The 24992-nt window shown below is 40.3% G+C and overlaps 1 protein-coding gene across 5 annotated transcripts in view; it reads right to left on the reverse strand.

Moving 5' to 3' along the window:
- Nucleotides 1-24992, reverse strand: part of ECHDC1 (ethylmalonyl-CoA decarboxylase 1) — a 43309-nt gene that overhangs the window by 6785 nt on the left and 11532 nt on the right. For 4 of the 5 annotated variants that reach the window (XM_069805199.1, XM_069805201.1, XM_069805200.1 and 1 more), the window contains 3 exons: nucleotides 23646-23788; nucleotides 18877-18929; nucleotides 16886-16966 (listed from right to left, as the gene is read on the reverse strand). In XM_069805199.1, the coding sequence (XP_069661300.1) occupies nucleotides 16886-16966; nucleotides 18877-18929; nucleotides 23646-23788 (277 nt within the window). Of the gene's footprint in view, nucleotides 1-16885; nucleotides 16967-18876; nucleotides 18930-23645; nucleotides 23789-23918; nucleotides 23995-24992 lie in introns of all 5 variants that reach the window. The other variant, XM_069805203.1, reaches the window with a different exon arrangement.

Consider the following 24992-nt stretch of genomic DNA (forward strand, 5'->3'; position numbering starts at 1 on the left):
CTAGGCATCTGATGCTAGACAACCTGTAGGCAGTCTCGTAAGACAGCCACTGTGGGTCAGTAGGACAACGTTGTGTTTGTATGTTGAATCTGAGACTGTCCCAGGCATTGGGGTTCAGGACAGGCATTTCAGTGAACGTCCCGAGGGCAGCGTACGGACTCATCTCGAAGTTGGGTCAATGCGCTCTGAAGTTCATATGGGAAGTTAAATTTTGCATTAAGAACAGCCGATCCATCAATGCCAACAAGAAAAAAGCTGAAAACTTTTAGTATGTGGGAAAGGCTCTGTTACCCTGCACAGTCTTCACCTCCCTCTGAGAAAATGGAACCAAACACGATGAAAGGAAATTAAACACTGACAGCTAAATCCATAGAGAGACTGTGAGGCTGCAACTTCCAGGACCTCACTGGGATTCACTTCGCCCTACAGTGCTCCTTTGAACAAGCTCCACAGAAAATACTGAGATAAGTGGTGGTCAGCAGAAGGTGTAAAGGTAGTCTTGGACTGCCTTCAGGCTTAAGAAAGGTATCTACAGTTTTTCAGACTGTTCAACTAAGAATCCTCTCCTGAAGTCACACCATTTCTTACAGAAACCACCCATCACACTCTGTCAGGAACACCACTCGCTTCCAGTCCCCATGCCCAAGGAAACCATGGAGACCCGGGCTCAGATCTGAAGAGGCATGTGCCGCTGCCGAGCTAGCCTGGGATCAGCCTCAGAACATCACCAGCTGTAGTCTCACATAAATATTTCCCTTTTTATTTTATGAAAGGAATTGAGTCTACCTTCTGAGACATGACAGATCTGATCTCTCATTAGATGAATTTATGTAAGAAAAGTACATCAAGCATTACTACACATAAAGAGGCAGACATCAAAAAGCTGAAAAGACCGAAGTACCGTTCTGCTGCTGAGCTGTTGATACCTTATTCACCTAGTACTGGCCCTGCCTGAGACAGAACAGTAGATGAATACAAAATGAACCCTGATTTGACTCAGTATGCCTATTCTTGTCTTCCAGGTCAAGGGAATTAAAATCCAGGTCTCCTGTATCCCAGGGGAACATCATACTGTTAGGCTCCTAGACACATGCCTTCCCTGCCCTAAAAAAAAGAAGAAAATCTGTTGCATGACAATACTGAAAAAATATTTATTAAATGTAGTTAACATACAAAATATCTGAAGACCTTACAAGCAGAAACATCCTTCAGAAATGTGAAGGGTAGCAAAATCCTCACAACTTAAATTGGAAATAAGAGGCTAAGGTAATATAAGCACCAAAGTGCAGCTGAAACCTTCTTTAAGAACATCGTCTTTCCATGTTACGAGCACTACAACACCCCTAGGAAGAAAGCAGAGCCACCATGGGCCACAGCCAACTTTGGGTTAGTCATCTAAAGCAAAAAAGATCTACAGCAAATGTTCCTGCTGTACATTTTAAAATGTTCTCAGACGCACTAAATGTTACAAATCCTCCACCTTTGATCGGAGGATTCCTTCCCTCCATGACATCTCGTTGCGCCCACCAACTACCAACTGTCATGTCGCGTCGCATCGCATCACATCACATCACCGGCAATGCACGTGAGAAGAAAACCTTGTTTGCCATTAACAACGCAACCTAACAAATCCCATCCTTAAACAGGTCCACTTGCTTCCTCGAAGGCAGCACTTGCTGCGAGCTAACAGGTACGCTTTCCTTTGCTAAAGTATTTCCCAGCTACTTTAAGCTGGAACATATACAATGAAAGCTGAAAATGCAAACAAAAATGTATTTTCTCAGTTTTTCACACCTGCTTTTTATGGTACTCCTGTTACTGAACTGTTCCAACAGGTATCATCAGGTCCTTGGGCAGAATTAAGATTACATTAAGGTTTGTGCTGGCCTTTATCTCATAATTTCCTGGACTTCGGGGTTTGAATTCTGCTCAGCACTCTGACAGGGCAAAGGCACTAATAAAGTTTACTAGGGAGGGATAAATAACCTCCTCTATTTTATGCATTTTAAAAGCTACCACTATGCTTCTGAAACACATGATGGAAAAAAAAGGAAGCCTAAAACATTAAACACGTTGTCAGCAGCCTGGATTTTGTTCCCATCCCAGTGTCACATAAGGACACAGCTCCTGACTTCCAATCTTCTCCTTTTAACTGGCGTGAGACTGGCACACCATGGTGGGAGGCAGCTGGCATCACGCAGGGCTGCAGCACCTGGTTCTCAGCTATGGTTATAGTGAGAGAGGGCAGCCAGAAACACAGGAGGTGACTTTTACCTCCCCCACAAATACTTTGGCCTCCTGCTCTCAAACCACCAATCGGCATAAATATTAAGCAAAGCTTATGCCTTGGGTCATAGGAAGTTCCCTCATCAAATCAGCTAACTTCTATAAATTTTAAATTAAAAGACAGCTGTAATTTTAACATGCTGTAGAGCAAGTGTTACAGAAATAATGAGAAATTTTCAAATACAACTGGATATTTTTGCAAAACATAGATGCAAGACAGCCGACGTGAAAAGCAATGGTCATGGTCAGCCACACGTGCATTTTGGCCGACTGTCATTACTTAGTGAAGACGGCAAGAATACAGTATTGATATCAAAGGCTTTCAACCAGCCATCCAAACCACACACACAACTATTTTAAGCACAGGAAAACAGCAACATTAAAGAAAAAAGAAAACCACTAGGAAAACGGTAACAGTAGGAAGGCTATCAAGGGCCAAACATTTGTTTTAACCCGCAAATAACAGAACAAAGTTGAGGTACAGTCCAGTCATACACTTTCCCAAATACGTATGTTTTTCCAATACACTCATCGATATGATATCAGGTTAATTAACTTTTGTTAAATTAAGTAACAGCCGTGCTATGCTGACATGTGGCCAAATCAGCTTTTTAAAATACACACTGCTGGGGAGTGCAAGTTCAAGAATTTGTTAGAGGTCAGGTATGACATTATCTGTGGATAATCAGTGTTTATCATGCAAATGGAACTTGTTTTGCCAGGTGGGCATGAAAATTTGATGACCTTGCTTGCAAGTGACAAAAGCTCAGGTGTGACTACTTCAGGATTTTGTAACTTTACTTGGCAAGTGCTACCGGGCCCATCCACCACAGCAGCAGCTCTCAAATGCATGCTGGATCTTAAGTGAGCAAGAAAGCCAGAGTCCATTGTCCACTTCTTCCATTTTCCTACTGCACCTTCTCAACACTCAAAATACCGTCCCTGTCCCATCACTTCACCTGCACCTTGCACCTCATAGTCTCACTCCATCTTCCTTACACTTCTTCAGCATCCCAAGGGGCACAGGATATCCCAGTATTGGCGGTGGGTTCTTGCAGCAAGTGACTGTCACTCAGGCAGCAGACAGAGAGTTACACAGGTAATATCTGTAATCTGATCTCCTCTCTCTTGCTGATGCACGCAAAACCCACCAAAAAAATGAAAGTGCTGCTGAACCCATGCAGTAGATGGGATGTTTTTAGTCAACTAGGGTGTTACAGTAAGTTAAAACAAAGCAAGAGAGAGTTACGATTGTTGAATTTATAGCATCAGAGTAAGAACTAAACTACCTGTTCCTTTATATGTTCAACAAAAGCCCTGATTTGTGATTAAACAGAGGTCCTTTATTTCAGGTTGGCCCAGTGCACCACATATATCAAGTAATATCTTCTAGGCAGCATACTAAATCTCTGGCTTTGAAAAAAAACCCCAACAACAACAACAAAAACCTTTAAAGTGGACAGCTGAAACACAGTAGCTGTTCAGATGAGGTAGAAGTAGGTAGTTGGGTGCAAAAAGCAAAAACATCTCCATAAAAGAGAGAAGTCACCTTGAATCTTTCACTGGAGACAAAAGCATTGCCATAGGCATCCAGAGTTCTGTATAACTACAGGATCTGAATAGCTGGGATCTCCTGCACTGTCCATTACGGCACATGAAAATCAAGGTCCGTCCATGCCTGAGGAGATGTAAGCGTGTGAAAGGGTCTTCAGCCGACAGCAGAATAAAGCTCTTCCTACAGTCACAAAAGGGCTGAGCAAACCCATGATTAGTGGCTGCAGCACATGCTGGGGGCACCTGCCCTGCCCCAAAAACCCAAGTCCTGGTGATGTCCTCTGATGCTTCCAGCCCCTTGGCTGCAAATGCGGCCAGCCAATTCTGGAGCTTTGGTTCCTTGGCTCGGGCAAGGGTGCTAAGGGATCTTGCCTGAAGCCTGGGCAAGGAGCATTGCACAGGGAGTCAAGCACTGCTGCAACCGCACACTATCTTGAACGGTTCAGGTAGCACAGACTGCAGTTTGGAAACCTCCAGGCTTGCTGCCTCCTTGCCATTTTCCTTAGCAAGGCAGGTGGCCCTGCAAGTTTTAACACGTGCCTAGTGCTCAATCCACCTCTGATACCTGTTCCAAATCTTAGTCAGGAAGATACACCAGATATCATGTGCCTTCCCATTTAATATCTCTAAAACCTATCCTCCCCACCACACACGGACAGGCGTTAGTGCACATCTAAGAAACTACAGAACTTCTTTAGCGTTAAGACACAAATTCTTGAGGCCTCGTATATGAATGTTCCTTGGCAATTTGCTGCAAAACTCATCCCTACCTTTTCCAGAATCTGTTAACAACAGAAGTAATTCCTGAGTATAGCCTTGAAAAAAAGACCTGAATACAAACCACTGCCTTGACATCTTCACAAAGCCACAGAAAACTTGAAGTTGAGAGTACTGACTAAAGTTAAGGCTGCAGCTTGTGCCTGCGGAGACCTAACCTGGAAACCTACTGATAGTTAATTACATGACAACATTGTGTTCTAACAGTGACAACTTGTCTTGTATAAGTACTTTGTCTCTCAAAATATTCTTAGGACCATAAATCTTACTGGAAAGGCTAGGAATACTTTCATCAGTATCAAACTGCAGAGTGTACAACATTTCATCTTTAATTAAAAAAAAACTAGTTCTAGCCTTGCTCAATATTCCAATACACAAGCCTTCCATCGTTATTGCAGAAACTCACCTTAAAACAACAACTGCATTAACAAGTAATTTTTGCAATAAAAATGAATATTGAAGCAGCAATGTACTGTGGGAATGATATTCTGCAGAAGAAATATGCAGTACCACACTAAAACAAATGAGCTAGTCAGCAAAACTGCTGATGAGCAGTTTCCACTCTTAACTTCAATTTTCATGACAGATGCTGTTAGAATTAGATCCTCAAGAATAAGACAGTCTCCTCCAAAAAAGCAAGTTGGGACTAATTAATCGGTCTCTGCCTATCCAGTGCAGTGTCTCATCAGTCTCTTTATCACTACACCATCAAATAATTACCTAGGTTCTCTGTAAAGTGATTATCTAGACAAAACAGCTAAAAATTTTTCTGAAATTCAGCTATCGTACTACACCGTCTATTACCAACCCCGCCCAATTCTATGACAATATTAACAAGTGGATTCATCCTGAAAAAAGCCATAATTTCACTTATCTTTCAATCTCACTTGATTAATTGGATAGGTTTTAAAGGATCAAAAAGCCCCGATTAAACATTTAATCAATAACTCCTTGCTAATTCTATTTAGCAGATTTTTTAACTGTAGCAATGCAGTGAATATCGGCCAGCCACAACTGTTCCACGCTTTCGCAGCACAGCTTGCTAGTATTAATTCCCCCTGCTCCTCTGCCGTATCTTCTCTGGCATGGAGAGCTTCTCATGTTTCTGCCCTATGCACAGAAAGAGTAAGACCATTAGACATTACGGCAGTTGCTGCTTCAGAGCTGTGGCAACACGAAGTGAGACTTCCAAAGTGAAAATACTGTAAAACCGATAAAACTAAGGATTCGTCGTACGTGCTGTTGGTGATAGTCCGTACAGACTGGCATCATCAAAACAACCCCCCAGATCTCTGCTCTTTCTGAAAATCCTTTAGTCACAGATATTCACTTGACAGATGCCCAAATGGTAACCACGGAAGAATACAAAAATAAAGACAAAATGGTTTAAGAGATTTCAGGGAAACTACGTCCCTTGTGCATATCTTGGACACAATTGCACGAAGCTGCTCTGCAATCCCAAATTTCAATAGGGTAAGAGAAGACTGTGCACATTAATGATCTTTCCTGTTTGTGAGCTTTAATCTGTAACCTTTACTACAGGAATGCAATGGAAAGAAGTAGGTCCAGCTACTATTTTAGTAAGCCCATCAGAAAGTCACCTCTCAAATCCTGTTGATCATTAAAAAAAAACCAAAACCAAACGCAAAACAATACACCTTCTTTACTTGAGGTTTAAATAAATTAAAATGATACCAAAGAACCAAAATGAAAATAAAAAATCCTACCAAGCCTCCCAAGTACAGAGTGTTCTAGGCACGCTCTAAAACTTGGTGTCAAAGGAGTAGGCTTGATGCCAGCCTAAGAAATCTCACCAACACGAGAGCTCACTTTTCTCACAGCTCTTTTCAAATTGCCTTACAGATTATATGGAATTTTATTTATAGTTACTGAATTATTTTGTAACACTCTTAGTGCATCCATTTTCCCCCCACTCGCAACAACAGCTAAGAATCAAGCTTCACATAAAGTAGCCTAGAAAAATCTCTCAAATCTCCCTAGCACATGTTGCCTTTACCACCTACCTTTGCAGTCCTCCAGTCAGATTTTCCAATGCATTTTATGGAACTCTAGGGATCAGGGTCAAAATCAGATCCAAAAAACAGACTCCTAATTACAGATGTATTTGCTTGAGCAAGAGTTAATGTTCTTGTGGGTTGGCTGGGAAACCCCAGGGCACTTCCCAGAGGGGAGCAGATGGACCTAAACAATGAGCGATGCACTCTTCAAAGGAAACCTGAAAATAACCATTTATAACCTGACTCTATCCTGCTTGCTCACATCACCCAGAGTCAACTGAAATGCAGAAGAAAGAATGACAAAGTCATATTTTCATCTGCAGACACAAAACATTTGGTTGATGCTAGAAGTCTGAAAAGTGGAGTCCTGAATCAAAAAAAATGGGAAGTTGTAGTAACAAGAGAAGAGTTGGAGGAAGAGATGGAACACAGGGACATCAGAGCACAAACTGCTGAACAGACATGAGCCATTTTAGGAGGAATATGGTCTCCAGGAATAAACAGGAGCTTAAGGTGTGGATAACTCCATCATCTATTGCCCCAACATTGGGACATTCAAGGGAAGATGAACCTCCAAAAGCAAGAGTCAACTCAAAGAGCCTGCAAGGTTACCAATTTCAAAGGAAGCCACTCCAGGGAAGAAGCACAAAATAATACTATTACTAGAAAAAGATCCTTTGAGTAACAGGAGTTAATTATAATAGGCACATACAGAAATCTGCATGGCCCCCAAACCAGCATCTCATCAATAGCAAAGTCTCCACTGAGAAAAATTAAGAAAAGGCCTATCAGGAGCAAAAAGGAGCACAGTAAAGCACCAGAGCAAGCTCTCTGTGATCTGGCAAGACCTAGACTAAAACTGGTCCAGATGTGACCGCACAAAAACAACCAGAGAAGTGAAAAAAGGTTTATTTCTTAAGCACTTCCCTGATCAAAGGAGACTGGCTAAAAGAGGGCCAGAAAGACTGTTCATTTGAGAAGGATTATGGAAGGAAAGAAGCTGTTGCTAATATCCTACAAGGGGAGCAGGGCAGCCTCAAACAAGACAAGGTAGGGCCCCCCAAAAGTTTCCTGCAGGTGATGCTCACTGTCATACCAGCTTGCCATCCATGCAGTCAGCTCTTCCAATCTCATGCTGGACCAGAATCTCCCAGAAGTCAGCTACAGATGGAGGTTCACCCAGCAGACCTGGATCAGGGGTTTTAAATCTAATTTTTTACCTCAGGCTTGACACTTTCTCACCCGTGGCTTCACAGAAACTGGAGAGAGAAAAGCATGCTGTAAAAAGCTACATTTCTTCTAAAAGGGATAAATGAAGCTGAATACTGGAAATTACAGAAAGACTTTTTCTGTAGCAGGAATGAAAAATCGAATTAGATGATGGATCACAGGGCAAGAAATAGGGGCTCAAAAAAGCATAACTGATTAAAACTCCACAAGCAGCATTAAAGGAAGTAAGACAAGCTCCCCCCACCCCCACTCCCCTACAGGAAAGAAAATTATTTGGCCAAACCTCAAAGCGAATGTGTCCCCTTTCCCAGGCTGATACTTCTCCAGGTCCACAGGCGATGCTCACAGGGGGTTTCCCCAGCCTGGGGTACTGACCCCCCCGGCGGGCTGGGGGGGGGCGGGAGGTAGGCAGCACCACGCAGGGGGGCTGTGGAGCTGGGGAGAGGGCTGGCCAGCAGAAAGAGTCAATTAAAAGGCCTTTCCCAAGTGGGGAAAACAGAGACTTTATACAATTAGACAGTTAGCAATGACAGCTCCCCTGTCCATGGGGAACACACCCCGTACGCAGGTGGGGAAGGGGCAGCAGGGCTTTACAAAGGCTTATGAAGGCTTTACACAAGGTTCATACCACAATTTAAGAGCGCACAGAACAGAGAGAATAACACAGATAGTTATACCGGGGAGGCTGTAATTCCCCTGAAGTGTACAGTGTAAATGCTGAAATGACACAAATCACCAGAGCCATACGGTGGGACCGAAGCACCATCGTTCAAAATGTAGTGCCTGGATCCCCCGTCCTCCCCGCGGTTGTACAACAGTGATCCACGGGGTACCAGTCCATCTCTCCTCCCCTGCTAACAAACCTTCCTCCTAATTCCCAGCTATGACTTTATTTGTACTACCCTGGGGTCAATGGGCCCCAGGCACCGGCACGCTGCAACCTCCGTTACCATACAATTATTTTCGGAGTAGTTTGCATCTGGACATAGCACTTGGGTCTCACCCATGAAGCAGGTTTTAGCTATTCTTTACAGGCTGCCGAAGTCTCAACACGTAAGCGAGTGAACGCCAAAATAATGCTCACATAAAAATTACTCATGCTGGAAATCTAAAATGTTATATGAGTCTTTCCTTCCAGAGAAGGAACTACAGCTATTTGGATTTCATTCAAGCAAACATTTTCGACAACAGATATGCCTTTTAGACTAAAGCAAAAATTTCCATCAGAAAAGATCTAGTGATATTTTACCAGATTCTTCGATAAAAAAAGACCACTTGGAGGTAAAGGTTATTTGAAAATTTAAATGTTCAGTCAAACCTGAATGTCAGTATTCATCTAGAAATCAAAAAAAGTATACTGAAGCTTGTTTTCAAATTGAAAATATTCTATTTTTTTAATTATGTGCACACTTCATGCAGCATATACCCCTGTTTATAACACTGGTTTCCCAAACCTTTATTTCCATCATAGATGTTTATCAAGACCAAGGAAAACAGAACAAAAGTCTCCTGGACCAAATTCAAGAGTCTCTTAAAGCAAGAACATTTCAGTCATATTCTTTGCTCATCTCTGCTGCTGCTACAGAAAGGGGAGGGGGAGCTTCCCCACACTCTGGCTCAGAGCTTGGCATCTAAAATGTCAAAAAGGCAAAGATCATCTCACTCGCCTGAACTCAGCCGACTGGAAAGGAACAGCATTTCTTGACATCATCCCTAAGAGATGCAAGGTTCCAGTTGCTCTAACACTTTATGATGGATTTGATGTATCATATTTCTGCAACCGATAGCATTAAAGGATTTAAAATACAGCGTGACATCACACTAACAACCCTTCGCAAGACCTAGGGTAACAAGACACACTTTGAAATTCAGCTGCCTCTGCGTGCAGTGCTACCGATGCTGCATTTGCACATCCTACACAACAATTTCTGACTAAAGCCAAGAGAGATCATACGCTGACTTGAAATCAGTGATGATTAAATTGTAATGAAATGTTGCCATTTTGTCAGGGTACCAGGTTAATAATCTCAAAAAATGCTGAGGGTTGTGGGTTTTTTAAACGATCACAGTGGCTGCGACCTGAATTTTATGTTTTACAGGTATGATACATGATTTCAGAGCTTTTTTTTTTTGGGGGGGGGGGGGGGGGGGAGCAGGGAACACAATGACATATCTCAAAAAAGGCATAAATGGGATCCAGAATTTAACATTAAAATTCTATATTAAAACAGTAACTTAGCTTCTTCACCTCTTTACTTTTTAATATAGCATATTAGTTATATTGATGGGGAACTAAGGCCAGCTTCAGATCACTAACTGATGGTATGTTCAGACTAGCTGGACAAGAAACAGGCACATTTTCAGCAAACTATAACAGAACCTCCAGAAATATGCCTAAGAGTGTGACCAACTCTTTTATCACCAAAGGTATCACTTCCCCTGGTATCTTTTTATTTATTTATTTATTTTATTTATTTTATAATCTTTCTGTCTCTTTCATACACACACAAATCCACACTACTTGAAATTATTGTTTTTTCCTCAGTCTATATATTTGCTTTTTGTTTATGAATATGAACGCATCAGCACACAAAACAGAACGGGAGGATAACACCTAGTAACAGACTATGGATACAGTAGAAGTTCTTACACATAGAACAGTATAAGCACAGTAGGAATTTATTTAACATAAGAATTTGTGATTTTATTATTCTTACTGTGACTGCTGAGTTACAGCAGTAGCAATTCATTTCTTACTAACTACAGAATCCAGGAAGATGTAGGAAGCTGAAGCCACCAAGTTTTACAGGTTCAAACAGTCTGTAGTCTTGTTTCACACAATTTTGGGTAAGCCTGGAAGGAACACAGAGGTCCAGCCTGCAGGGCTCAAAATCTTCAGTAAGACATTGGGCTGCTTTAGATTAGAGGGCAAACAAAGAAACAGGGGGTGAAGGGGAAGACTGGAAGTTGCAATTGTGAAGGCAACGTTTACAATGAAAGTACGTTGAGATCCACAGAGCAATGCCTGCTTACACTTGGAAAAACCAAGGGAAATCGAGTCATTTAGGGCACACTTGGTCATTTCAATGAAAAGTAACTCTGATGTGGATGATTACCCTTTGGATATCTACAATGTTAACTACATTGCTACCTGGAGTGATAAAGAGAGGAAGAGTTCTTCTTTTCATAGTCCTCCAATAGCACGTGACAGGACTGAAAAAATGAGATAGATAACGGGGACTCTGGAATACATTCTCTGGAAGCAGATCCAATGCAAAGTTAGGCAGTTGAAAGCTGTGGCCTCAGGGGAAACTGAGGCTATCTAACAGCTCCCTGGAGCCAAAAGAAGATGGTATTCCCATCCCCTCCTTTGTTCTTTGTCATCTTCTCCTAGAAGCCGAGTTCCTCCTTTACATTGGCTCTAGCCAAAACTATATCCCTTTACAAACCGCTTTAACTCACTGTAAGAACAAGAAATACCTAGGCTTTCTGTTGCTTTTCAGTGAGATAATTGACTGATACAGGCATCTTCACTGGTGCTTGGCAAACCAGCAGCAGTGAGCTGGGAACGCGCAGGCGGGACGCCCTCCTCCCACATCCAGGCGAGCATCTCGAGCAGTCTGTCCTCGTGAAGCCACAGCTCAGCATAATCCCACCTCGGAATCAGCAGACCGGAATACCTAAGTGCTTCTCAGCCTTCGTATTAACCAACTTGTGGAGCTACCTGATTATATATATATTTAAAAAAGATTATTTTGGTAGTGAAGATCAGCAATGGAGTGTCAAACTCAAATACCTGTGGGCTGTGTGTCTACACTGGGGATTAGTCACTTCACAGATGCAAGCATAATGGACAATTTCAGTGCATTTGTACTCTTCCTAAACTAGTTCTCCTTGAGCCTACAGTGTACCGACAGCCCAGCATCTCAGCAAGAATCAGCATGGGTCCAGCTCTGCATTCCCTAAAATCTGTCTTATCTAAGTTTTACATTATCCGGGTTATCTTATTTATTATTACTGTGCAGCAACAAATCAGCTGCAGACAGGATTGTTCAACAGAAAGGGCGTAAGATTGCATGGTAGAAGTGGTCTAAAATGTAGACACATGCTGGTAGCAAAAATCTCATTCACCCAGGATAAGATAGTTTGGCCTCCCAAAGGGAAAAAAAAGCCCAACCAAAACCCAAAAACTTGGAATGAAGTAAATCCCACCAAAAAGACAACCTCAGAAAGAAAACGTCAACTCAAATTTGTGCTTTGTTGCTGTTATTTACATTTCCAGTAAAATCAAACAGTGGTAAATTTGAACTGTAGACTACGTAGAAAATCCTCTGCCTGGAAGACAGTAAACACATGAAATTCAAACCCAAATGAAAACTGGTAATAAAGAAAAAAACCCAATACCAGTCCATAAATACAGGCCCAAAAATACAAGCTCTCAAGTCCATTCCTAGCAGTGCTGCGATTACTTAACCAGATGTCAAGTGTGCCAGGTCAAAAATAAGAACAGCCTTCTTAAAGGCAGGCAACGTGAAACTTTTAAAACCATAATCCATCTCTCTGAAAATTCATCAGAAAATTGTACTAACAAACCTCCCAGGGCTCTAAAAATGTGAAGTGATGCATGACTGCAATGGAATTCTAAAATTGCCAGCTGATTTGAAGGAGGTCTTACATACACACACACACACACATATACATATATAAAAGAGGAAAATTTTATATAGTTAAAAAGAAGTGATCTATGGCATATAGCAAGCACCTGAAGCTGTGAGAACCCACTCTCAGATCTGGCTACTGATTCTTCTCCTGATGATGTGCAGCAACGTTACGGGGTCACATCTAATGAAAAGTGCTTTGTCAGCCCAGACTTTGCAAGAACTCATGAATATGTGAGCCCCATCCCGTTACATTCATATCATGCTCTGCCCAGTGAAAAGAGCTACTGTGTACTGAGGCACCCTGATTTCAAACAGCAGCATCTTGTGTACCTAAAAGCTCCTCCTGATAAAACTAAAAGCCAAAATCTTTGCATACAGCCAAATATTTCCAAAGAAGCTAGTGTGTTGTGCTCTGATGTTCTGAAACCTATTCTTGGAAAAGCTAACTGTGGAATACTAATGTCTTTACAGCCTCCCTTCTCCTCTTTTTTAAAGGAGCAACAACTGAAAAGTTGGTCATAGTGGGCCTACATCTATGTAGTGGTTATATTCTCTTCTGCTCCTTTTATTTCATAAAAAATACATTTAATGCACTAAACGCATGCTTGTTTATAAATAAACACAAGTCAGCACAAGAACACACACAACAAAAGCTATTCAATAACAGCGCACTTCACTGTATCTCTTATTAGGCGTTTTATGGAACATGCCTAACACCTTAAAATGTAATACTAAGCATGCCTACAGATTTCACAAACATACAGAAAACATCCAATTAAAATGCAGCAAGGTCAAGTTGATAAATGCAGCATTATTAGCATAAGCTTCTTCCCTTGTTAAAAGCTTGACTCTGCCATGCCTAGAGATACAGGGCAGATGTCTGCTCAGAAAGCAAATACCTCTTTAAATCAATGGTGCTTTTAATTAAGTAGGATACTGTAATGAAACTGGCCCTTCACAATTTAATTGTGCAACATCAATTACAGCTGAAGAAATTATAGTTGATTAATTCATTTTCTAAAAAAGTAAAGGAGAATACTGCTGCCTCTACCTATGAGCCCATTTTGAGGTCAACGGTAAGAGAAATGGGTAGCTTTCCATCTTTGCACTCTCATCCTCTGCCTGGAGATACCACCTTTTAAATTGGATTCACATGGCAGTGACACACCTCTATTTTGACTGCAGTAGCATTAGAGAGGAAAAAGGGGGCAGGGGAGAAGAGACCATATTTTTCACAAGCACTCAGGTACAATGGAAGTCCATTCACCAAGTGACATAGGACCAAATTTTCAAAGTTATAGATGTGCCTAAAAGACCTACACAGACATCACCCCAGCAAGATTTCTCAAAGGCACCAATGTGAAATAGAAGACAGCTCAGAATGCAAAGTTAGTTATTATGGCTATTGGCTGGTAGCACACTGCAGCTACTGCTCTCAGAGATTACTGTGATCCACTAATTGCACAAATACATTCATTACCAAACTGTCTCTGCCCCATATCTAATTGTTAGCTTACTGCCCAACAACCCACTACAATTCTTGTCCAAATCTCTTAACCAGCCCTGCCAAATCTGTTCTCCTTAACTTCATGCACTGTGTAAGTACAGGACACACTTCAAGTTTTCTCCATACGGGGAACTCAGAACAGGTACTTCATTTCAATTATTTGTAAAATTCAATCACTGAATCCAACATCACAGTCATTTGTGCACTTCACTGAAACGGCTGCAGCATCACGCAGAACCGCAACATACACTGACATTTGGCAGCAGAACCCATGAGCCATCTTCACAGGCTCAGAGAGAATATTCCACTGTGGCACACTGAAAAAAGTCTAGGTTTCCTGAAACTGCACTAAAAAGCTCAGCTGTCCAAACAAGTTTCATACCTGCATGGTTTTACATTACTCAGTTTTACAGAAATAATTGAGATAAATAATTACAATGTCACAAGCCTTACCTTCCCAGTTTTCATATCAGAAAAAGTCTGAAAGGATTTTAGTTACCTTGCACTTGTCAGGACATTGATTTATTTTTTTTTTTCCAATCACATATTTATGATCTTTATAAGGATGTTGCTCTTACAGATAGTCATTCTGCAACAACCCATAAAGCCACTAAGATTGAAGAAGATGTTTTGAGAAGACCTCTTCCTCCAGATAAAAGGTGGAGTGACCCACGATGCTTTCACTTTTCGTCACTGCCCTTTATGTCAGCAATAAATGTGTCAGAGTTCATCCAAGTCCTCCCTAATCCAATTTTAAATGAGCTAGCTTAAAACAGAGTAAGAGACAATTAGCCACAAGGACTGCCACTGGATGAATACATCAGTAACATCTTAAACCACCTCAGCTATTTTAAAATTGGATTTGTCCACACCTCTACTTTAGTACTTTAGTAGAGGTGTGCATCATGCTGCCAGAGCATATTTCAGAGGAGGTACATAGGCCATTTTGGTTCAAGTGAATCACTTCAACCATATCAGTATAATTAATGTAGTACAAACTGGCAGAGATAAAAATAAGAAAACATTTCAGGCCAGTACCAAGCAGCTGGTAGCTTACACTGTAACTGTGAGAAATAGAGGTGGATTTGAAAACTTAGAATTAAAAGCAGCCACAACTCACTCATTTTGTTCTTAAAAAACAAAAATAAATAAAAATAAATAAAATAAAATATCCAAACAGTTTATTCAAGGAAGAAAACAAATCCTTCTGATTTCTGTTCTCAGGTTCCTCTTTTGGCATCTAGTGACTCATGACAGAATATCTGTTCACTAATATCTACTCAGAGTCCTCAAGAAAACCCAGATTTTGTCCCCCAGTATTAAAATTCTCAAATTCAGGAGCAATAGCAGCACACAGTACATTTCTCTGTCTTGTTGTTGTTATTAATTAAGTCCCATTTGCTGCTCCTGAACTGCTATTATTTAGTTGCACTGAATGGGCGTGTTAGAAAGTAATGGAAGATGGATCAACAGCTGTAGTTATTATGAAAATTATGGCAATAACATCAGAGGAATTGCAGCTGCTCAACTCATGCAAATACTAGCTACTTGACAATGACTATAATTACACAGTATGTCAAACAACATAGCTGGAGTAAAAGTAGAAACTACATATTTTAGAAAGCCAAAAGATTTCCATTTCATTATGTTCACATTCCCTAAACTCCTATTTAGGGATAACAAGATTCACTTTCTGTCAACGGACTCGCAGATACAGACAGGTCTACTAAGTCTCCCAGGTGCACTCTCCTGCCAGCGCTGCAGCTGTCAAACACAGTACCTCTCTGCACATTTACTAGGCATTTATAATAAATACAGCCTGTACTCAGAGGCCATAAGTCAGAGCTGGGGTTCCAGTTCACTGGGTGCTGTGCAGATATGAAGAAAGATACAGCTGCACCTAGTTTCAAAGCAAAGGAGTATTGCCTCCGAGTGGCTTAGGCAATGCAGATACCATCTCCTCTACCCAAAGCCTGTTCCTGATACCTGGAACAGCACTGTAATACTCTAGGGTACTTTGCTTAGTATTACTTTGGAATGTAAGTACTTTCAGCTTGTTCTGGACAATTCCCTTCCTACTTCAGGTGCTAAGGCCCTCTGAAAGAGCACATCTCCTCAGATAAAAACTTTATTAAAAGCTCCTCATTGTCAGAAAGGCTGTGGAGAGTGCTTATCCTGTTACCTCTGTAGGCTGTTTGCACGTTAGCAACTGTTTATATAAAGTGGCATTTTGTTATTTTCATTCCTTTCAGTTCCTGTTCTGCATTCAGCCTCTTTAACTAAAGCCTTCTGCTTTTTGCTAGCTGTTTCATGCTGGCAAATCCCTGCACCTGCATAGAAAAAAACAGGGACAGAACCTCATTTGCTTTCGTCTGCACCCCACACTCTTGTTTCAAAAACTGTACAGTGCAAAGTTATGTTACAAATAATAAACCCAGAACATTAAATACCAGACTCATGGAGAGTTTTATTTATTTATTTTTACTTATGACAGCCACATAAAGAGACATAAGGGGATATACAATTTTGCAGTCCTCCTACCTCTCACTCGGGGGTGAGAAGTTGGACCCATTTGGTGTATAACACGGTTGGTTGCTAAAGCTCCTCACTGCTCTTGTTTTACACAGTGATTCAAACTGCATAACCTGGCAGTAAGTAATCTTTCCTTTGTACTATCAGGAAACCCAAACTTTTTTTTCCTGTGAAGTCTGCAGACAAAGCCCAGTTCCAAATGCCTTAGAATTCAGGGACATGACTCCTGGTAAAAGTGGTACCTCAAGCTTCCATATTTCATAGGTGTAGTCATTAAATCACTGACCCAACATGACAGCTACTCAAATTGTTGATCTTACCTGAAATCACATGCTGTGGTAAGTTCTGCTCCTCCTCCAACAGCCTTTCCTTGGACCAGTGCAACACTGATCAAAGGCAATCTACACAAGAGAGTTTTGTAAGCAAAGTTCATGCTTTTAGTCTTTCAGAAATGACAAAAGAATTCAAGCAAACCACCTCTATAGTAAAAGTTCAGAAAAATATACTGTTTCAGTTCATTCAAATAACTACATCTTTGTGGGTAACCAGCACAATACCAATTCCACTCATGCCAAAGTGATTATTCTGTAATTGATATGGAATCCCAAAATGAAACAGCAAGACAGATATATCAAATGGAATCAGAGAAGATCGTGTACTGTGTTATGAAAAATACCTGCTATAGATTATCTGCAAGAATATCCTGCAAGTGACAGGACAGCGACACAAGACTCTATGCTAAGCCAGTACACTACAGAAAGCAGTAGAAGGGGACACAAAGAACTGAAGGGCTGGGTTATCTAAAAATAATGAGATTTAGCATGAGACCTTCAGCACCTTCTTCAGAGTTCTATCATCTCGGCCATCAACAAAACTTTTTTTTTGGAGGACAAAACCATCCTTTGAGGATAGCAACAATCTGTTACGTTTGATGGTGTTGTATTTAATCATGCTCAAGGTGTTTAATCATGTTCAAGGTAATTCAAAGGACAGAGGGAAGGAAGAGTATGTAGGGAGAACTTTCCCCACTGCCATTGCAAAATGAATACTAATGAACAGTGACTGACTTAGGATAAGCCAAGTTCCCTAAGAAATAAAGACAATTGGTTAGTCCCAGAAATTGCATGCTGATTTAGCTGTGTTGTCTTTTACTACGAAGAGACATTTAACTCATTGAGCAGTTCTGAAACCACATTCAGAAGTCAGCTTCCCAATCATGACCACATGTTTGGTTTTACTTCTACTTTAACAGAAGCACCAACAATTTCTTCTGGCCCAAGTGAACCCACTGGAAGAGGGTAACCTCATTTTTCCTATGGTCTATGAGGAACCAGAAGATATGGGTCCAAGTCCCCTACATCCATACTCTGATCCCTTTGAGGCACCTCCTTCAGGATGACAGTCAGCCTCCGCTCCCTCTGAGGGAGTCTGATCCCATCTACAAGAGATGTCCCCAGACAGCAGTTCATCGCTCCCCCTGAACCACAGCTTCAACACACTCTAAGTCAAGACACCTGAGGTGAGGGCTTAATCTTCATACAACTTCCTCCTCTTTGCTTTGCCCCATCAATTTTGATTATACGGAGACCAACTTACACAAACACATTCTAATTCTGATCCTGAGGATTCCTTACAGTAGTACTGCTACTAAGTCTCCAATCTCCTGGGCAGTTTTACAGAATAATGTTAACTCATAACATTTTCTCATATAGATTATTTGAAAAAAGAAAAATAATATTTATCTTCAAAGAGCTCTGAGCAGAAAAAAGACAGACTCTATCACACATGGATTTAATAGAAATGTGATTTCTTAAGGGAAGCTAAATCTAAAGGAAAGGAAAAAATGTTTTTCAGAAGTACCAGATGGTAGAACTGAATACAGTCCTCTTATGAAGTGGGAAGATTAAATAAATATATTAAATAAATGTTACCTGTGTAGGCTGCATAAGCTGGCCCTGCTTGTTTTTTTAAGAGCTACCAATTTCCACTGAGTTACAGAAGTCAGCTTCAGAAACTCTGAAGGCTTAGATCTCCTTAACTCTAGGTATCTCCTGGCCCTCCACATACAAGCCTATAGATCTTTTTTTTTCCTGTTTCAATCTCTGGAAAGTCTAATAGTTGCAAAATGTCAAGGCCTAATTTAAATCCATAAATACCTACCTGATTAACATGTGTGAATACAAGGTCTGGGATTCAAAATTACATACTTAAAACTACGTATTTAACTTTAAACATCTTGTTAAAGAGTTAGCCAAAACATATTCCAATCCTTGTAATTACTTCATAAAGAAAGGTAAATAAAATATATTACCTCATAAGTCTGGTTAAGGTGTTTTGCATAAACATGCACATATTCATCCCATCCTACAAAAAAATAGGAAATTAAAAAATGTTAAGTGATCCTAATGTGAAGCAATTAAACACACAGATGGAGTAGACAGGAATATTCATTATATTTACTCTAGCTGGGTTTTCTTTCTCTTTGGTTAATCTTGCCCTAATTCCAGCCCAACCACACTATGCACAAATAGAAAACCTAGCATAAATCAGGTTAAAAAAAAATAAAAATCAAAACTCAATCAATTTATATGAATTTCAGTTATAATTTCCTCTTTCCTCTTAATTTCCTCTTCTTACTCCCAGCTAAACACCCATAAAGCTGAGTTTTAAAAGTCTGTATAGGACCTTGGACCACTGCATACTTTTTACTGTTCCAAATCCATAAAGTTTTAGACCAGATACAATTTACCAACTTCATTTTTTATTGTTTGGGCCAAAAGCATTTCAGCCAAAAAAAACCCCCCAAACCCAGAAAGAAGGTTCTTCTTATTTCTGTCCTCCTTTATGTTTTACATCAGCTTGCAAACAATAGTGAATAGGGAACAATTGTTCCCTTCTCTTCCAGTACAAGAGCTAAGGGGTTCCAAATAACATCAGTTGCTGCTAGGTTCAAAACAAATACTTCTTCCTACAACACGCAGTTAAACTGTGGAACACTTTGCAGCAGGGCATTGCAACCTCTAAAAGACTACATGAATTCAAGAACAACTAGATAAACTCAGGACAGAAAAATCAACAAAAGGTTATTAAACACAAGATAACACCTCTAGCTTTAGAGGTCTTAGTCACAAGTTGCTGGGGTCCAAAAGAATATTTTGAAGCAAAATCATTATCTATCTGCCTTCCTTGTTCTTATATTCTTTCTCAGACATCTACTGTTAACCAGGAACTCAACAAATGACTGGGCTAAATGACCCAGTATGACTGTGTTCAAATACATACTGAACTGCATACACTGAACTACACACGTGCCATTTAATCCAGATTTTTAAAAAAACATGTTGGGACACTGTAGAAGTAAAAAAGCAGTAGATAACAATTTCAGTATGTCTTTCAAAAAAAACCCAACCCCAAACAAAAAAACCACCACCAAACAAAAAAAATCCCCAAACAAATCATAGGAAGAAAAAGAACAAACAAATGTATCGGCATTTACTAATTTCTAAAACACAGTTTTACAGGGGTTGGCAAGTTAAAGAATCTGCCTTAATTAAAAGCTTCTGACTCATACCTCAGGGAAAGAAAATATACGCAGTAAGTCAGTACATCTTGGAACATGACCTTGAAATAATAGTAGGTCAACTTCAGCTGATTTATTGTCCATTTATTCCTGCGTTCCCAAGACCTACTCTGCCGAACATCAACCAGCATTATGGTGTCTAAGAACAGATCTCTGGCAGATATAAGTTGCCACGACGATTGCTACACAGGAACCAGTGAATTCAGTTTCATTACACTGAAGGCCTGCTTGAAAATTTCAGCACATGTTGATTTATAAAGAGGCTTTTAGTTATCACTGTAGCCACCTCCTACACCCATTGAGACCAACAGCAATATTTCCATTCCAAATTAAAGAACAATCAAATCCTCCATGATAGCTGTCTTAACAGCTAAGTTTAAAACCCACACAAACATACGGGGTACCAGTTCTCAGGCATGGACTTGCACAATTCCCATACTACAACCACCAGCATGAAGCTGCAAAAAAGCTCTTCAGAGAAAGTAATTTTTCACTTCATCACAGCAGAGTCCTTGCATTCAAACTGGCCATCTCAATTCATACCAAAATGCAAAACGGTAATTAAAGATTAATGCCAGAACAGACCAGCTTGATAAATGCGGTTATGACAGAGCAGACAAAAAGAAAGGTCTTCATATTCTCAGGTGGTAGAGAGATTACTGTGTATCACATGGAAAAAATGCCTGCACAGAAAACACTTGGGGGGAAAGAAAAAATAAAAATCACAATTACTTGAGTCCCGGCCAACATACCCTTCAAACCTTCCTGATAAGAAAAAGGCGACTACTAGTCAGAGTATTTTATCTGAATAAGTGGGATATTCACTGGAGTCTAGTGGAATAATCACATTTTCAGCTCTAATACTGGACTTGGAGCAGGAAGAAATCTAACAAGCAGAAAGTGAGGTAACATACAGTATGCACTACATATGGAAGAAAAGGATTAATAGTTTGTGATGGGGCTAGGGGAGGCAGGAAAGAAGAAAGTCACCTTCATAAAGTAGAAAACTGTACCACTGGCTCTTTTTGCTGCAAGAGCTTACAGTCCACTTTCGCTACAGATAGAACAGTATTTCCACACCATCTCCAACTGCTGGCAAGTCCTCCCTCCACGGCTTACTGCTCGGGAACCTCCGTCCTGGGGCTTCTAGACAGGGGCCAAGGAAAGTCAAATCCTCCTTTGTGCCTCCTTCCTCTCAGCCGTCCTTTCAAGAGCCTCTGCTGCTTTTCAGCTAGCCAGCTTTTCAAGTCTCCCTCCAGAATGAGGTTATTGCTCTTGGGAACCAGGCTTACAAGGACAGAAAGAAAAATCATTTTTTGTTTTTAAATTCCACTATTAATTTGCCTTCCGCGATTTGGTCACATAATGTTAGCACTCGCCAAAGAAGAACAGGCGGGGACCTGGGTTTGTTTCAGGGTTAGGAACAACTAAACATGGAAGGAGGAAGAGGGGGACGAAGAGGAAGAGGGGGACGAAGAGGAAGAGGGGGACGAAGAGGAAGAGGAGCCACTAGGGGGCACGAAAATCCTTCAGCATTCTTGGCCACTATTCTGCCTTTTCTGCACCACAGGGAAAGGCAAACTGTATCATAGATGATGAAAAATACAATCTTCCCTCAACCAACTGGTTGAAGAAAATGAAAGTGTTTTCTGTAATTACTAAAAACTATGGGCTAAAGCAGCCTTGGAAAAAAAAAAAAAGGAAAACCATACCAGTTCATGCATGAAGCTATTCACTGTTTTTTCTTTTGCCTTAGGGATGCCTGTGGACAGAAAACTTAACCTAATGCTCTTTTAACCTGAAACCAGACAAAACTCTCTCATCTGCAGTGAGTTAGAGAGCAGAGTTCTGCAAGACTAGCAAACAGCAAATGCTATTCCTTATTCTATTAAAGTTTTATTTAATAAAGACTATTAAATCCCACCAAACAGATGGTTTAGGAGTTGGCTGTTACAAAGAAACTCTCAGTTCAGGATAGTTTGAACTCTCCTGAGGAAATAGAAAGCAGCCAAGTTTAACTATTCCTGGAGCATTTCTGGTGACTCTTACACTTACAGATCAGCACTAGCATGAATTCTAGATTCTTTGCAGAGAATTTTCAACAAAGTTATAATTAATACCTACGCATTTCATTCTGCCCAGTGTATCTGTTAGGGACCCTAATCCTTACAAGAGCCCTCTCTGCCACTGCAGTGGCTCCAAGTAATTTCTATAAACATATAGACAGAATATTAAATGTCAAAGAGAGTATGGAAGCACAATCACTGAGACTTACTGAATGCAGAACTCTGAAGGAAAGCCTAGACTGCAGATAAGAAAAGAATTCACCCACGTTTGGTTTCAGTTCCTTTTCTGTTGCTATAATGTTAAAGTAAGCTTAAAATTTCACATTAAAAAAAACCAAAACAATTACCCCCCCCAAATCACAGATATATCTATATTTTTTAAATGACCAGTGCTTATAAAGCATCCAAAAGAAAACTCCCCCCAAAACATATATATCTATAAAGCATGGTGTGTCCATATTAAGAAAAGCATACCTCTAATGGTGTTCCACAAAGGAAACAAAGCCTCCTATACATTTTGAAAACCGGACCATCCTGTTTTATCAGGCCAGAAATATTTAAGACATTGTGTTTTTTATGATATTTAGTTTCATCAACAGAAACAAATCATCACCAAAGACAAATACCAGATTAACCAGTTTTTGAGTTGGTGTTCTTACTGGAAGGTTCAATTAAATGTCTAATCTGTGTGGTTAAATCCTCAAACTTGAAGTGGCCACAAAAAAGCACCAGGATGCCAGTTACCACAATTGCAAACTGGGATGTAAGAGCAGCACAGGAAGACCCCCTTCTCCTGCAGCTGACAAAGTCCTATTTCACACATTGCCAAAAACTACATATTAACCCATTTAAAAAATTGCAGCATATGTGAAAGTTGTCAACACAGGTGGCATGAGTGAAAAACTGCCAAACCCTGTCCTCTTCAACCCCATAGTTACTCACATGACTTACCTGACTGGACTACAGCACAAGAATTGCAGCTGTCTTTCCATTTTATGCTGGTCCAAGCACAGTTTTGACAAAATTGAAACCTTTCTGTAATAGCACCCATGCTACTTAAATTTGGTTTTGACTTTAGAATATATGAGAAATGATTACTTGTATCTGCTTCTAAAGGTCAAACTACTGAAGCACAGATTATTTGATGTGTAAATTTGCCATATACTGCTCTGAGAAACTGAAATGACTTTTTAAAAAGAAAAGGCTAAAAAGGAGATGTAATGTAGAAATTCAGAGTTACAAATCAATTACAATAACACTTAAGCTATGGCTTAAAGCGGTTGCCAGCATTTTTTCAACCATTAAAAGCTCCATTCTGTGACTTGCATGTAAAATTGATGCAGAAGCATAGTGTAACACTTCTGTCTGAAAAGTATCTCGGAATATCAGAAAGCTCATTTTTCTCCAAAAAACTTAATTTTTATCACTACTTGCCTGGGAGTTGGATATTGCTTTGACAGCATTCAAATCAGATCCCGAGCAAAAGGTGTTTCCTGCACCATAGATGATAAGGCCTTTGCCATCCTTCCAGTTTTCCAGTTCGGTTACCCTCTCCTGGAGTTCTAGCATCATAGTACCTGTCACAAGAGGGGACAAGCAAAATTTTTAACAGGAAATTATTATCACCATCATGTTTTATGTTACATTTTTCACCACCAAGTTATTGTTAATAAGTGATGGGCTTAAAAACACAAGGGAAGGCATCACCTTAAATCCTGCTCACGAGCACTGACATACATTTTTTTTCCTCAAGGATGCACTTCCCAAAATTCTGAAGGATATTCTGCATGAAAGATATTTGTGTTATACTCAAAAAAAAAGTGCAAGGAGGCAAGCATAAACTCTACCTGATTTATTTTTGTTTGCAATTATGTGCATTCAGGACCCATGAACTTACATGTATCCATCCAGATCTGTCCATCTAGTCATTTTGATGTTACTGCCATTTCACCCTGCCCAAAGAACTGGCAGAGTACAGAAAAGAATCATGTGCAAGGTAGGCTTGAGGCACAATCAGTCAGTGTTAATAAAGATGCCTAAAAAAGGCTAAAGACCAGACTATGCTGGAGGGCAAGGACATTTAGGAGTATCCATCCAAAAGAAAATAAAGATATATTTGAAAAGAGGAGCAAAGTGTCTTTTATCTTTTAAAAGGACAAGAAGGAAGGGGGAAAAAAAAAAAAGCCTTTCTAAAACATCTTTGATTCCCTCCCTGGTACCTTTTTAGAAAGGCTCTCTTTAGAAAGTATATCCTAGGCTCCAAATATATGGATTGTACAGTACTAGCTTTTTATTTTTAGTTTAAACATAATATTCTCGTATGTTCGCTTAAGTACCCTTCCTGACATGGAACTCTACAAACTCCTGTTTCTAGAGCTCATCGTAGACTGAAGCATCTACCACACCAACTGTGCTTACCAAGCATTAACTTACAGCTCTTCCTCTCTGAATGCCTACAACTCTCATTCAGTTATACTCTTAAGAGAAAACATTTACAGAAACTAATTTCAGAAAGCAGGCTACATACAGGCTGATGACACTCTCAGCTTTACCCTCCTTTGACAAGAATTTAGATGGACAGGCCTACCTTCTTCAGAAATAAATGTGCTTTAGATTAATACCCTCAAGGGCTCTTTCCTTTTCTGTCAAGAGTGTTGGTTTTTTGACCTACACCTGCATGCACAGAACTCTTCCTGTTCTGAAATTGCCTGTTAGTAGCCATCCTGACATGGGAGGGGGTTTTGGGTTTTTTTCCCCCTCCTGCTTGTTTTCCTTGCAGTT

Source organism: Haliaeetus albicilla, chromosome 17, assembly GCF_947461875.1.
Source record: "Haliaeetus albicilla chromosome 17, bHalAlb1.1, whole genome shotgun sequence".
Classification (NCBI taxonomy): Eukaryota; Metazoa; Chordata; class Aves; order Accipitriformes; family Accipitridae; genus Haliaeetus; species Haliaeetus albicilla.